We start from the raw sequence: 15253 nt of genomic DNA, 5'->3' as shown, positions 1-15253 counted from the left end.
GATCTTCAATTGTCTTCAATTCACATTTATCTGTAATGAAACATTGACGTTACTTTACTAAAGTGGACTCAATAAATCATACGATAGCAGCAAATTCTCATCTCGCTATATTTATAGAAAAAACTAAAAGAAGTTTGATTATTCAGTTGGTTGAGCAACCTTCAGCATCCGACACTCAGGGAGAGATAAAAAACATTCGCCAAAAATATCAGTAAACTGAAAAGTATCAAAACAATACAACAGCAACACTTTAATTCCCTCTCTTAAAGTATTAAAATTAATGTGAAATGTAATTTCCTTCGAATTTCATTTTCATAAAAGTCGAGACAATACAAATATTGCAGACATATTTTTCGTCGATTTCAATTAAAAATTAAAAAGTATTATTTTAGAACGTAATTGATAGTGCAACCTATATATAAGAATTTTAAACATAATCTATTTCGAGTCGTCTCCAACGAAATTTTCAACCTGCTTTGTTTGTTTCGTATAAAACTATAAAATTCAGGCTCTCTAATGAAGACGCTTCAAAAGTTTTTAACAAAGTTATAGTAAAACTTATGAAATTTTCATCAGAAACAACAAGGAAATCGATGTAGGTCGAGTTGAAATAAAAACTATTTTGTTCTCAGGCTAAAATGTTCGGGTAACTTATTATGTTCCTATCTAAAGAGATGAATAAAACAAGGCGTTTCGCTTCCGACTTATATGTCAAATTGGTTGAGAAAATTAACATTTAAAATTATTGCTTTACATAACACAATTAAATTGTATACTATAATTCTAATGATAATATGTTATAAATGTAATACAGAAGATCAGAGGTACGTCATTATAATTTCTGTAGCAAGAAATCCATGCATGAGATCGGGAGAGAAATCTTTCGCACGCAGCAAAACCTAGTAATTAACGAAGTGTAAACACAGGAGGTGCCTTCTGTGAGTTCAATGGTGCGTTTTCTGCCACAAACTGGAATCTGTTCCCGTTAGTAACGGCGACCTCATGCAGCAGCTCATCGGTACCTCGCCCTCGACGCGCTTTACATTCAATGGACGATCGCATTTGCATCACGGTTTATTTAAACTCTGACCTGACAATGAGCCACTGTGGAGGCGTTGACCTTTATGACGGGGTCTCTTCATAAGAAGGACATTCAATAAATTACTTTTAACTCTTATACTAATTTTACCTTTGCCTGGTTTAAATTGGTCATATTTTGTTATTGAATGATTAGATGAAATCAAACAAATGCTAGAATATTCATTAGAGACAAAGAAATTGCTAAGTTTTGACAAAAACTTTGTCTTAGAAGTAGCACAAAATGTCTGATGGACTGTGACGGCCCCTTGTATTGTATAGTCTTCTTCTTGTTTAATGATAGAGAACTATACATTTGTTGAAATTATATTACACTGTTTTATATAAATATTTTTTTCATTGCTTTTCATATATTATGATTTACGATCTTCTATTGAAGACGAACTGAAATTAACTCAAATTTCATTTTACAAAAAAGAGCTCTGCGTCCTACGAATACAGGAGGGTCGGATTTCTTCCTAAAAGTTCTCAAGATACCTTACCGTATGCTTGTTGTTATTCCACTAATTGTACAAGACAATTATTTCCGGTGAACAATAATTTGTTATCGTTTTAATTGACACATATGAGGGACAGCTTTAACATTATAATTATAATAATGAAGGTTCGCGGACTCTGTTTTACATTGCTGCATTTTGTGGTGATCGTATTTTCCTCACCAACTGACATGCCAATTTGACGTAAAAACATATTGAATAAGTGTTTTTTTTAATTTAAAACATTTATTGTAAAAGAACTATTGTTATCGTGACATAGAAACAGTTTGATGCAGGTCAACAACAGTACATACTTCATAGCTTCCCAGACCTACGCCGGTACCGAGGTCTGGTTTTACGTTTACCGTGATTCTGCTTATAACAAAAATAAATAAACGATCGTGGACAGGTTTATAGATCGCGCGTCATCGCTGGCAGATGGTTTAAAAATTATATATACGAAATGCGAGACAGAATACGTAGACGAATAGAGAGTCCTATGATGGGTACCTCGACATACAGCAGACTACTCCACCTCGTTAAAAGACCGTATAATATTATTATCTCGTATGACTGTCACCTTATGCAGTGTGGTAACAGCCATATTAATACCATTTTATATTCGCAATAACTTTAACAGCATACTTGAAGGTTACTCAGGTCAGCGTTTTCAATAATAAAACGTTTATAGACATTTTTCTAGAAGAAATAATGTTTTTTGATTAGTATATGAGACAGGTTCGAACAAAAATATTTGATCAACAAATAGCACGAGCTGTTCGTTTTGTTTTTTATTTTAGTGTCATAGTACACGTAATACTTGGCTGGTATGCCGCTCTCGAACACGACTTGTTGTCAGCATGGCTTTTAATTATATTACAATAAATAATTTGTTACAGGACTTAGGACCTCAAGCTAATTACAAACTTTGTCTCATCAGTTAGTGGCTAGTGAGCTAGTATAAAAAAAGTGAAAAGTCTTTTCAGTGACACCTTCAATATTTTAACCTTCAGCTTAATAGTTTATAGATTGTCTTTTAGAAAAAAAAAATAAGATAAAAGAAAATAGGAGAGAAACAGTCCTTCATAATATAACCCTTGACAAAGTTAAATATATACTTGAATAATCTGTCACAGACGAAGACTCTCACTAACGTATAAAAAGACAAATTACTAAGTTGAAAATATCAAAGGAATGAAATAAGAATTACTCTACAAACAATTTTCATTAGGGCCGAGTTATAAAGAAATGCTTGAATCCATCGTAATGGAAAAGAAACGAAAGGCAAATTCAATTTAGCTTCATAAACCAAATCCAGACGTCATATTTTATTAAAAGAAATATTAAGAGACAACTCGAATTGTTCTAACTAAACCTTACATTTTATAGCTAATGCTTCCTTCATGCTGCAACGATATTATTTATTGCTCTTGCCTTTGGAGAAGTTTATCGATTTTAATTTGTCATATTTTCTAAACATTGTATTAGTTCGTATCGGGCGGGTTGCTGTCTTTAATTGAGTTTTACGCTAATCTGGGGAAGATAAGTGTTTCTACTTTTTTATTGTTATTACTGTTTAGTTTACCAATTTATATTATAATACTGTAAACACATCATAAGTTCCCTGTTTAAACGTTGCTTCCGAGGTTATAGGCTGAGCATGTACTAGGGTATTTATATGTGTTATAATGGTGTCCACTAAATTATATAATCTCTGAATATGATTCATAGTCCACACCATAGTTCGTTAATCGAGTTAGGCGCTCACGGCGACCCGACCTCATTACACACAATGCCATTAATGATGAATCACTTAATAATAATTAATTACTCTCAAACATTCAACCGCAGGCGGCGCAGTTCGCGAACAAACAAAAAATGTTTCGAACTACTCTTGAAAATACCTTGGCATTGACTAAATAGCAGGATTTTATTTCAAAACAAAAGTTCTCAGCGGCGGTGACTTCCTTCCTCCGAGTATAATGAACCGCTCCGTCCAGGAAAATTGCGGAATTGCAATGAAAATAAAAGTATCTCGAGTAACCTTCAAGTCGTTATTCGAGTCACGAGCGTATCTCAAACATCTGCAAGCCAAATTCAGACTTTCTACAAAATGGCGGAACAATGTTGAAAGCAAATAATTAAATACGTGAAACGGATCTCCGATCACATCGCTGGAAAGTTGCTGCGGAGACGAATTTGTAAACAGGGACCTCGCTTTTGTTTGTGTCTCTCTAAATAGTCTCTCTAAAACTTTCTGCGATTCGTTTATTTCTTACGCGATTCATTTACATAACAATTTACGTAATCTGGCAATGTTTATTTTTTCAAAGGTCAGACGCAGCAGTCGAGTACAATTGACCCTAATTATTTTCTAGAAGTCCGAGGAAGTCGTGTGTCGTCGACGTCTTCGGTTTCCGAGCCGTCTCACGATCAAAAACCCATACAAGAGAAATTACAAATTAAAATCCACATTGGATTAACATTGCATGAAAATGAACACACGACTCCGCATGTACTTAGAATGAAATTAACCTGTTAAGAATCTATCGGAAGTGTATTATACATCATAACAAAAATCACGGACTTTATAAGAGATGTAATAAATCATTTCTTCCAAAATAATTGAATATTGCTCCTTACAGGAGTAACTTTTGAAATGGCTTAAAAGTTTTTTAGTAATGAAATCTAACCAGATTTTTCCTGGTGGACTGGCGCTCACTTCCAGGGTGACGCATGAAATGATGTAAACTTTTATATTACTTCTGATATTTTAATTTTGGTGTGATTATTCATAATTATTCATAATTCACTTGAATATTCCAAACCTATTTATTATTCGAAAAGATTTTAATGCTGTGTATTTCACATTCCGTTACATATGAGAGATATTAATTTTGTTCTTAAATCGTTTATATTCATGGTACAAATGCACTTTATTTCACTTGATGGTGAAATAAAACCGTGCATTGTCCAAAGTGGATCCTACTAAATTCCGACAGGTTGCCTACTTCAGATCTAGCGTTTCTCAAAGGTGTGTCCTGTACACCAGAAAATCCCTTTCGTCCGTCCCGTCCGCGTAATGTACGTTCCATAATCTCGTAGAGTATGATAACAACTTAGAGGTAGGCATATAAATCAATTCGGACGATAACAAAGAGAGGCATGTTGACGAGCTGGGTACCAGTGGGTACCACGTTAGCAAAGCTTCCTAGACTTAGACACTATACCAGTAAATGAAGAGAGGCGGAACAATCGTGTCAGAACAGAAGATAGTTTAGCGATATGGCTTGACTACGTGCATCTTGCTTACTACTTTTACTACTACTACGTCATACAGAAAACGTTGACAGGTAAGCGAGGTTGTTGGCAAGACGTAACTTATTTGCGAAAAGAGAAGAAGAACGCGTTGCCTTCTCTTGTATTGCTAAGTGTCTTTTTTTTTATATCGACTGCATTACAAGAAATAGAAATAGTAAATTTAAACAATCTATTTACTTACAAAAATATGCGGATTACTACTAAATATTTACTAATATTTGATCAATTGTTTATTTTGGTGACAAGGAAGCCTATTACGACGCAACGCCAGAATTATAATTCACGAAAAAACAAACAACGGATAAAAAATCAAAAACAATAGCTGGCAGATAAATTTGCGTTTCATTCTACCAAATATTTATTGCACGGTTCACAAAAAAAGTCATGTGTTGAGTATGTGATGTTATGCCTCTGACGTCCATTGCGTACTGTATCTGACCAGTCCTAGTAGATACAACTATGGTAAGCTCGGTCACGTCATGTTATACAACTGTTGCATAAGTGTGAGGTAACTCGGTAAGGTCAGTCAGCTGGCCCGCTTCACTTTCACGATAAGTCGATACTAGTACTAAGAAAAAATTGATACGAAATACGTTTATGTAAAAATAATAAAAGTATATTATGAATGACACGGGGTTAAAGTTTTTACGTTCAGTTTTAAAGTTATCTCAATAGAAAATGAGTTTGATCGTACAGTTTTATGTTGTCTTGTTATTTAACTTCAATAAAGCAACCGCTAGAGATGTGTGTGTTAAAATCATGTTATCTTATATAAGCATTTCAAGTTAGTGTCTAACGGAATGTTTTTTTTAATGTTGTTTCTAATAATATAACCGGTACCCGAGACGGAAAGGATTGTTTGTCTCAAGATTGTTCTTGCGTGTGTTCTGTAACATTCGGTTGTTAGGTGTGTTTGTTAGAAATGTCGAGGCTGTTCAAGGTCATCAGTTCAATACTCCCTGCCCCCTCCGCCTCTCCCTCCCCGAACTCATCATACTTTCACAACTTAAACTGTGGCAGCTTTAAAAGTTGACTCTGAACTTGTTGCAATCAAAAGCAATTTATATGTTTACAAGATGTTACTTTAAGATCCTACTTTACGGATTGAAAGATGTAGAATTAAGATTTACTTTTTTATAATAATTTGTTAAAGCATATCAGATTAAGTAAGGTACTTTATTAAATAAACACATCTGAAGTCAAGAAATAATTATAAATGCACGAAATTTAAGTAGTATACATGAAAAGGCGTGTGGTATGTGAGTTTTTTAACTACTAAGGAAGCCTTGGTCTGACAGATGAACTTGTACTTTTCTGTACTTATTAAAACCATACAATCGGTGGTGTGTGATCGTGTAACAGTTGTCAAAAGTTAGTATGCCAGACACATCTCTTCGTAACATGTCCTCACAGTCGCCGCGGTCTCTTAACATTCATAGAGCATTGTCACCCCAGCCACTCGTTGTAAACACGCTTCTACGTTTTGAAAACCGATCAAACTAATATCGCAACCACATTTGACATTAAATTGTTATCGTGTTTTCAACAAATTTCCTGTTATTGTGAATTATACATGTTTTATTCGACCCCGTCACACCGTCACACCGTCACACCGTCCGCGTCACACACAGCGCGGCAACTCTACACTTATGGCGAGCGTATTTTTACATCGCTGCATATCTCTCGTATCCATAACAAAAGTATCCATAAAAACTATCCAGCCGTTCGTTTTGTTATTGGATTGTAAACATTTTATTGGCGCGATAAAAGACTATTGTAACATTACTTCAACATGGCGTCTTGTTTATGTTCGCTATAATGCGCTGCTTTTTATTAAAATATCTTTCACAGTGACGTAATTTAACTTTCGTATTTCGTAATACATTAAATTAACATCTGAGCCTCCGATTTGCAAGTTCCTTTTGTTGTGTTTTCTAAGTCTTTCGGTTCATAAAATCAACTCTGTTGTCGGTCACCGTATCATACTGTTATACACGTAGGTATAATTGTAAATGAGAAACCTATAAACTGTCAGTATGTAGTTTTCTGAAGTGAGTTCTAAGGTTGTAGACCGCTGGTTGCACAACCGGATCAGAAACTGTTTATAAACTTGTAACGAAACCTGGCAAAAACGATGTTGCACAAATACATTTACGAAAATGGCCGCTTTGAAAAATTGCATTCAAATTTGCATCGAAACACTTTGTTCATTCCCTTTTAAAAGGTGACGTTTTTTATTCTTATTTAGTTTTATTTCTTTCAAAAAAACACTCTCAATTTATGTTTAAGGTATTCCTTGATGTATAATACATTAGCTATATTATGTATGAAATATACAGAAATAAAAACAAAAGGTATGGAAATGGTTTTCATATACGTAAGGAATCAAAAAGTATAACTTTATTTAACCCGAATACACCACAAATGAGAAGACTTCAAACGTAGGTTCCTTGACGCGATAATGTTATAAATATATTATGAGAGGTGAATGCGGGCTCGTAAAATGCCATATCAGTGTACAGCCCGGTCTTCTTTGGACGTTGATATGCTGAAAATATTCACCATTCTAATCAAGAAATAAAAAACTCGCTGTCCGATACATCTCGCTCCTCGTTGGTAAACAAATCGTTTCCAAAAACTTTCTTCTAGAAGTTTCTTTTATATCCGACACTGCAATCGGACGAAAACGACCTTCTGTGACCTTTATGATGACAATGTCAACATTAAAAGTTTATTGGATCTACCAATATCCAATACATCAATATTTATGTTAGGTTATAAAGATAATCTCTGAAAATAATAGTATTATCTGGATGTCTGTTTGTCTGTCGAATGTAAGCCATTATTTATAAACAACACTCAATTGTGAGAGTCAAAGAATTGGAACATGAATCTAGAGGAGCGATCGTAAGATGATGGACACAGTGTTCCTTTATATATAGACCTGACCATGGAAATATTTAGAATCGTAACGGCAAGATATATCAATATAGAAAGAATATTAATTTGATTATAATAACTTTAGATTAAAAAGTTTTCAGACCTACATATTCTAATTAGTTAAAAATCATTCTTAGATATTTGATGTAAATTAATTTTTGACAATGAAAACTTTTAGTGTGTTTGCAATTGAGACAGCTAGTCAGTCTTGAGCCTGGGAAAGGTGAAGTATAAAAATGAAGAGAAAATTAACAGCAGTAATCAAAGAAAATGTAGGAGAATTTTATCCATACATGATATGTATCAAAGAGCTTTAACGACTCAAGTGTTACAGATTGAGCTTAAAGTCTGATTGAGTCGGTGACAGGGTCAGCGACCGCCGACCCCCGACCAGCCAATTAAGTTGATGTCTTTATGGTCCTCCCCGAGATCAGAAACGATTTTATAATCCGAGGTGACGGTCACAGCTGATGGGGTTAATGTGATCGTTTACCAGCTCTTATTATTTATCTTGTAAATCTCTTTCAATAGCATTCATGAAGCAAGATTTTTCAATTATATTGAAATTTTGTATCTCGTTTCTGTTCTATTCTTTTTCGTAACTTTGCTTATTTTGGATAATTTAAAGCCAAAGTTTTGACACTTTTATTCACTATGTGTCAACGTCATAGATTATTATAAAGCCACGTTACAAAGATATGTGACCTGATAAACGTCCAAAACAAGATGTGTCCTAAATATACCTGCATATATCGAAGTCTTTGGTAATATTTTTTAACAGAATCAAAATTCTTCTGAATAATTTCCAAGTTGTCGAATGTAATGTTGACATCGAAGTCAACTCACGCATTGGCAATGTTGTATAGATTATAAAGCATGGTGTGTCCGAGGGCGGCGGGGAGCGGGAGCTGGTGGTGCATAGAGTCGATTATGTCGGTCGGACGAGCACAGGTTGAATTGGTACATCGGCTATGAGTAAAGGTCGTTACACCCGACACACATTCCTGAGGGCGCGCATAAATGACGAATTAGATTAGGTGACTTGGCTCCATAAAGAGTCACCTCGTGCGTGTTTAGCGTGCTAGCGAACTTTGTTTAGCGGTATGGCGACCGAGCAAATGTTTGGGATTATATTCAAATGTATATTTTAACGTTACTATAAAGGTGAGCCAGTGAAAAACTATTACTGATTAACCATGAAAATTCATTTATAAGTGACATTTAATATGATAATTTTTTATTGTACATACATATGTATATAGTATATTCTTTCCAATAATGTAAACTATTCTTAACTATAATTCAGTTAATTTTACTTAATATAAAATGTCAACATCATTACAACACAATAACCAGAATTTAATTATTTTGACCAATAAGTAAACAGGTTTTTAAATTGCTTTGAAATATTTCTTAATCAAATGCCAGCTGTAGAGGGTGCTTGTATTTTGTAAAAAACTTTAATAAAACATTCATCACTTAAGAGCAAAACAATGAGCTGGAATTGTTTTATAATTATTAATATCAAAGAACCTTAAAACTCTTTATATTCTATAGTCGAAGCTCAAAGAAAAAACGTCTTTCAAAGTCACTCTATCTTTCACTGTCACTGTCATCGGAATCCGTGCTTGTGTCATAAAAAAATTCTTCAATATGAAATCTGTTTACAAGCAAATCTATTATCAGTTGTGCCATAATTCATACACGTTTTTTGATAAAAGTTCGTGACTGATTTACATCCTAAGATTGTATAAAATTCATTATAAAATATTCCTTACATTTTCTGATATAATGAAGACGTAACGGTAGCTCACGTCAATAAAAGATACCTACTGTTATATGAATTAGTAGTAATTAAACAGTTGTCTGAACACTCTCTTGTGACATCACGTATAATGTGGAAAAGTTTAAGCGTACAGAGCATTACTCAACAATAGAAAATAGCGTAATATGCCGTTAGGATTGTGTAACATTGAAATTGTAAAAAGTTATTTTGAGATATAAAGTTAGAGACAACTGGTTTTAGTAAACCGACCGCAGCTAATACATAATGCGTGTTTTTTTGTTTCTCGGATGTTTGTTAAGACTCAAATTATTTTTATCATATATTTTCCGACGAAAAAAAAAGGAGTCTTTGGTCTTTACTAAATGTCAATCTTTAAATCACGACTATTCATTTGCAAATACTTGTTAGGTTTTTAGTGTTCAATTTATCCGATCTGTTCATTAATAGACTGCATGATTGATATCGCAAACAAAACCGACAATATAAGGAAAGTGAAGTGTTTTACATTGCTGATTGCATACCGTGAAGGTCATGATTTGTATGCAACAAGAGAATTAGGAAGGGAACAAAAAAGTTTCCTCATATATTGTTTTTTTATTTTGTGTTATTTTAAATTTTAGGTAACACGGTTCAACGGACGAGAGATCGTGAACCTTGGCAACTTTATATGTAGCATCGGGTAAATCGTTAATTTATATGATATTTTATTCAATTAAACGGAGTATATTGATCTATTGATGAGGAATTAAACGTTATCAATGAGAGAAACTTCTATTGATAAAAGAACAATTCCCGTGTGAAGCGTCAATGGTCCCATTATGACACAGACACAACGGAGGATGAGAGAGACTAGTCGTACAGAAATAAAAATATCTAGAATATTATAAACAAAGGAGTGAACTGAACGTACGCGCTAACTCAGCTTCCAGTTCTGCATATAACATGATTCATGATATTCAGAATGATATTCTGTCGGTATAAACTGACAGCCTACCGTTCTGAGTTAGTCGGTGATTTGTCTCGAGCTCAGGTCTCGGAGTTCAGCCGATTTATTTACATTTATGATAATTGTCAACACGAACACAGCCCGTCTCGGCGCGAGCGACTGTTTAACGCCTCCCGTGTCACGACTCACAAAATATGCTATTAATAAGGTTTCTATGTACTCTTCGAGTTTAATATGAGCTGCGCTCGTCATTACGTTTCCTATCAATGCTGTGATATATTAATGTCGAGTTGAATCCGACTTCTAGAACTTCCAGCCGTGGGTCGATGCGCTTCTAAATTATTCGCCGTTTATATTAATTATACTTAATGACCGGTGTCCTCCGACCGACGGATGTTTTTTAATCGTTTTTAATTCGTAGTATTAATAAAGTTTCGGAACGAAGGATATTCCTCGCCGGTCTATCAATATTCATGAAGAACTCACATGTATCATAATGACGCTCGATACCTCATTATTCTATCGACTAATTGTTACTTAAGACGAGTCTATTAACTGGTAACAGGTATGTGTGAGTCGTAATGCATTATTATTGCAAGCGTGTCAGTGAGATAAGACGCAATGAAACGATCGGAGGTCGATGAACTCGCTGGCTTCATCTCGACGACGAAAGGGAAAGTACGGAGTGACCGATTGTCGCATTCGCTGGGTAGCACTTCATGTAAAAACCAAACGCTTATGTAATTCATATCATTAAAATAATTAATAAGTATAATAAATCTTAATTACAGTTTTTATAACTATAAAAATTAATTGTTATGACAGAAATATTTTAATATTCTGTGATATGAACTATTGTATGTAAGCCCGTTGTCACGTCAAGGTCAATGTATTTCCGCGCTCTGATCTCAGCCATTGCGGATTGATCTTTTGATTATATTCACAATATGTTTGTTCTACATGCCCAGTTAACCTATCGACATCGTTTAGGGCCAAACGGCCTTCTGCATCACATGCAATAATAATATAATACCTACTGTGTTTTCTAAGGTTTTGAATATAAAATAATGACCCATTCAAATCCACTTCCTCAAATACCGGTAACGCGCTCCCCTCACAGGTCGCACATCCGACCTTTGAACGCTCCAATCAAACACCAAGACTAAAGATGCTCTATTTCGGATGAATCCCTCATTATAACCGATATTTAAACGCGTTCTGGTCTCAGTAACGCTTGACAGAATGTATCTGATGTTAAGCATGAAGCGTGTTTACAGTCAGCAAGTGTTTTATTTAAATAAATCTTCGTTGATTAAACCGAAGAATCAAACATTAATTCTTAAGATCTTTTTATCTAATTATATATTTTACGATCAAGAAACACGAAGTAAACGATTTAATAAAATTAACGAACAAGCTGGACACTTAACAGACCCGTTCAGTGACAGTCGTCGGTAACACTCTCTGTGCCGGACCACAAACCGATCGCACCTCCTCGGACTACAGACACAAAACATCTAGAAGATTGTTGTAGCATTACTCTGTCATAAAATCACATTTCCTTTATAGTTTAATTTGTCAGTATTCGTAACGTATAATGTAACCAAGCTGTAACCTCAGAGTAGCTTCATACAAACTTATTGACGTATGTAAACATCAGAAATTTAATAAAACCTGTTGTCAGAATGTAATGTACGTTCGTAATCATTACATTAATTATATTATTTTAGTCGTTCGCGGCTCGAGTCGCCGGACTCGCTCCTAGTTTACGAGATTAACAAACAGTTAAATACAAAGTCTCTAAAGCGGTACTAACAGTCTGTTGTTAAAATATATAGACTTTTATAAATAACGTTATGCTACTTATATATAGCCAAATGGTCGAAGCCAGCTGTTTGTATAGCGTTTATGTTATAATTAATTATATGCTCGGGTCTCAGCGGCGAGACAAACAGATTCATGATAATATGTATTATTGAAAAGTGTTTTGTTTGTTCTCCTTTCCCCTTTCATCAAAGTAATCAAATCAGAACGCTTCTTATGAAAATACAGAGAAGGAGAACAGAATTTGTTAGATGAAAATATAGTGTAGGGGCATAGAAAATAATTTAAGATAGAGTTGATAATGTTATAGACATATACGTGTTAGTAAATAAATAATAATATAAAAATATATTTCCTACTCGATGAATAGAACAATTGCTTTTGTTTCATTATAAAACTTATTGGAAATTGTAAAGAAAATTATTATGAGGTAACAATTGATCTTTCATATAATCTTACAATTATAAATTAAATACAAACCTCGCTGACGTCATAATTTACATATGAAAAAGACATTAGAATGTTGAATAGAATATCGTGAACACAACTACAATAATATAGTTCCTGATTATATCGAAGTAGCGTTCTTCAATACAAATACTTGTGGTAACTTTCAGATTGTATGTGTGACATGTGTGAAGACATTCACGACCAATATTAGATTTATCCTCCAAGACAAAGTCATACCGTCAGTTGTTGTTTGCCTCGACATTGTACAAACAATCGCTTACATTGATAAGGGATTGGATTGATAGAGATTGGTGACAATCCATGTGGGAGCGCCCACGCGGACATTTGTCCTAAATATTTTCTGCACTCATTTTAATATCTCTGCCTATAACATAACTAATGTAATATTATTTATTTTCAGGTGAAAGCTGCATCGAGAAGCCACTTGCTACGCTATGGCGTAATTACCAACAGTCCACCAAACCGGATGTGGTGATGAAGTTATCCGTCACCAATTCTGGTCTCAAGGGCTTCACCAAAGAACACGGCCTCACAGAGTACTGGTCCCACCGCATCACGTACTGCGCGAGTCCACCCCACTACCCTAAATTATTCTGCTGGGTTTATCGACACGAGGGAAAGAAATTGAAACATGAACTTCGCTGCCACGCTGTTCTCTGCGCCAAAGAATCTGTGTCAAAGAAAATAACCGAGGAACTACAAGTGAAACTGAAACAAGCTTTAGTTGAATTCAAAAAAGATAGAATATCTAAACAGAATGCAAGACTCAGTCTCGCAAATAGCGTTTATGACAACCCGAGCATGCCTCGCAGAAAAATCCTTCTGAGCGTAGGCGCTTTAAACTATAAGCCACCTTTGGAGCGATCCAAATCAGCCCCTAAACTTGGTGCTATCGAAGAACTCTGTTCAGAAGAAGACGAAGAGGAAGCAGAGATGAATGAAAGAAAAGAAAAATTAACAGAGGTTGCATACCAATCCGCATCTCATACTTTGGATCGGCGGCGATCAGAAATGATGTCTTCTCGTAAGCTGTCTTGCCCCGAAGGTATTATGGAACGAATAAAATTAGCTACCATAGGGTGCAAGGATATTGGTTCAGACACATTAATGAATATGGAGACTTTTGAAAAAGAAATTCAACATGAAAATACTAGTCACAACGATAATGAGAACCTTCAAAGGACTTTAGAAACGATACGCTCAGACATGAAGACAATAGAGGGTCACAATAACCCACTGCTATCTCAAAGTAACTTCCTCGTCACGGACAGCGACGATGGATCTGTTTCTTCGGGGTGCGAAACGGCGAGCACGGTTACCTCATCGGACGCGGAACCATCGTCTCTTCCATCACAATTTTCCCCTGAAGAAGTTCAAAAGGAGTTAGATATCGAGGAAGAGAGAGAGTCGGTATTCGACAGACACTTTGAGAGTGCTTCGATGAGGAACAGAAACTCCATGAAAATGGGCGTCGACGGAGACGATTCGAGCACGGTCAGTTCCGACGAAGTCAGCCACGTGCCTATGGGCGAAAGGAATACCTTCCGACGGAGATCCACGTATCCTCCTCTGAGGTCTGACTCCAGTCTACTCGACGTACAGGACAATTTCGAAACCCTGATAGACAACCTGACCGACACGGAGAGTCTGAACTTCAGCGCGGAGACGGAGGTGTTCAAGAGCCACGGCGACAACGACAGCGCCTGCAGCGACGAGTCGGGCTACTCGGAGCTGCTGGACGTCAAGGAGAGCGTCATCGGGAACACTATCATGGTCTAGACTGTAGAGGAACCGATCAGACACGAATCAATGCACTTTCGTTATAATTTATAAATGGAGATTTAGGTCGATAAATATTTTATTGTTTGTAAATATTTAGATATTAGTATGTATATGTTCGTCGTCCAGTTGTTTTTATTTCAATCGTCTGTATATATTGTAATAATTTTTATGAAAAATTATTTTTTACGTTAACACACTTTATATCGGATGACCGGAATAATTTGTTTGTTGTCTTGAGTTTATAATATTTTGTGGATCTTAGATAAATTAAACGTCTCATTTGACGGATCTGATTGTAAATTATAGTCGGAGGTCTGGAGGTACTTACACATTCCACGCTCGTACACATTCACTGTTCGGGACATTAATACATGTATCGGTGTTATTAAAGATATCATTATAAAATGGGCCTGTTTCATTTATTAAATGCGGACAAACCCTAAGGGCTTCAATCTAAAGAGAGTTGAGAAAAGAAATTCACTGAGAAAAGAAGTCTACTGAGCCGTTTATAATAAATAATAATCACGAACGCTATGGTTTCCTAGCAGCAATATAGTTCTTTGAATCAAGCCGGGCGCAATGTATAGGACAAAAACGTAGTTTGACATC

The 15253-nt window shown here is 35.3% G+C and overlaps 1 protein-coding gene across 1 annotated transcript in view; it reads left to right on the top strand.

Moving 5' to 3' along the window:
• Positions 1 to 15049, top strand: part of LOC116767882 (uncharacterized) — a 29534-nt gene extending 14485 nt beyond the window's left edge. The window contains exon 2 of the mRNA XM_032658435.2: positions 13263 to 15049. Within this exon, the coding sequence (XP_032514326.2) occupies positions 13263 to 14641 (1379 nt within the window). The 3' untranslated portion in view covers positions 14642 to 15049. The remainder of the gene's footprint in view (positions 1 to 13262) is intronic.
• Positions 15050 to 15253: the final 204 nt, after the last annotated feature.

The sequence above is a fragment of the Danaus plexippus genome (assembly GCF_018135715.1).
Source record: "Danaus plexippus chromosome 3 unlocalized genomic scaffold, MEX_DaPlex mxdp_25, whole genome shotgun sequence".
Taxonomy (NCBI): Eukaryota; Metazoa; Arthropoda; class Insecta; order Lepidoptera; family Nymphalidae; genus Danaus; species Danaus plexippus.
This window is presented reverse-complemented; position numbering and strand designations above follow the sequence as displayed.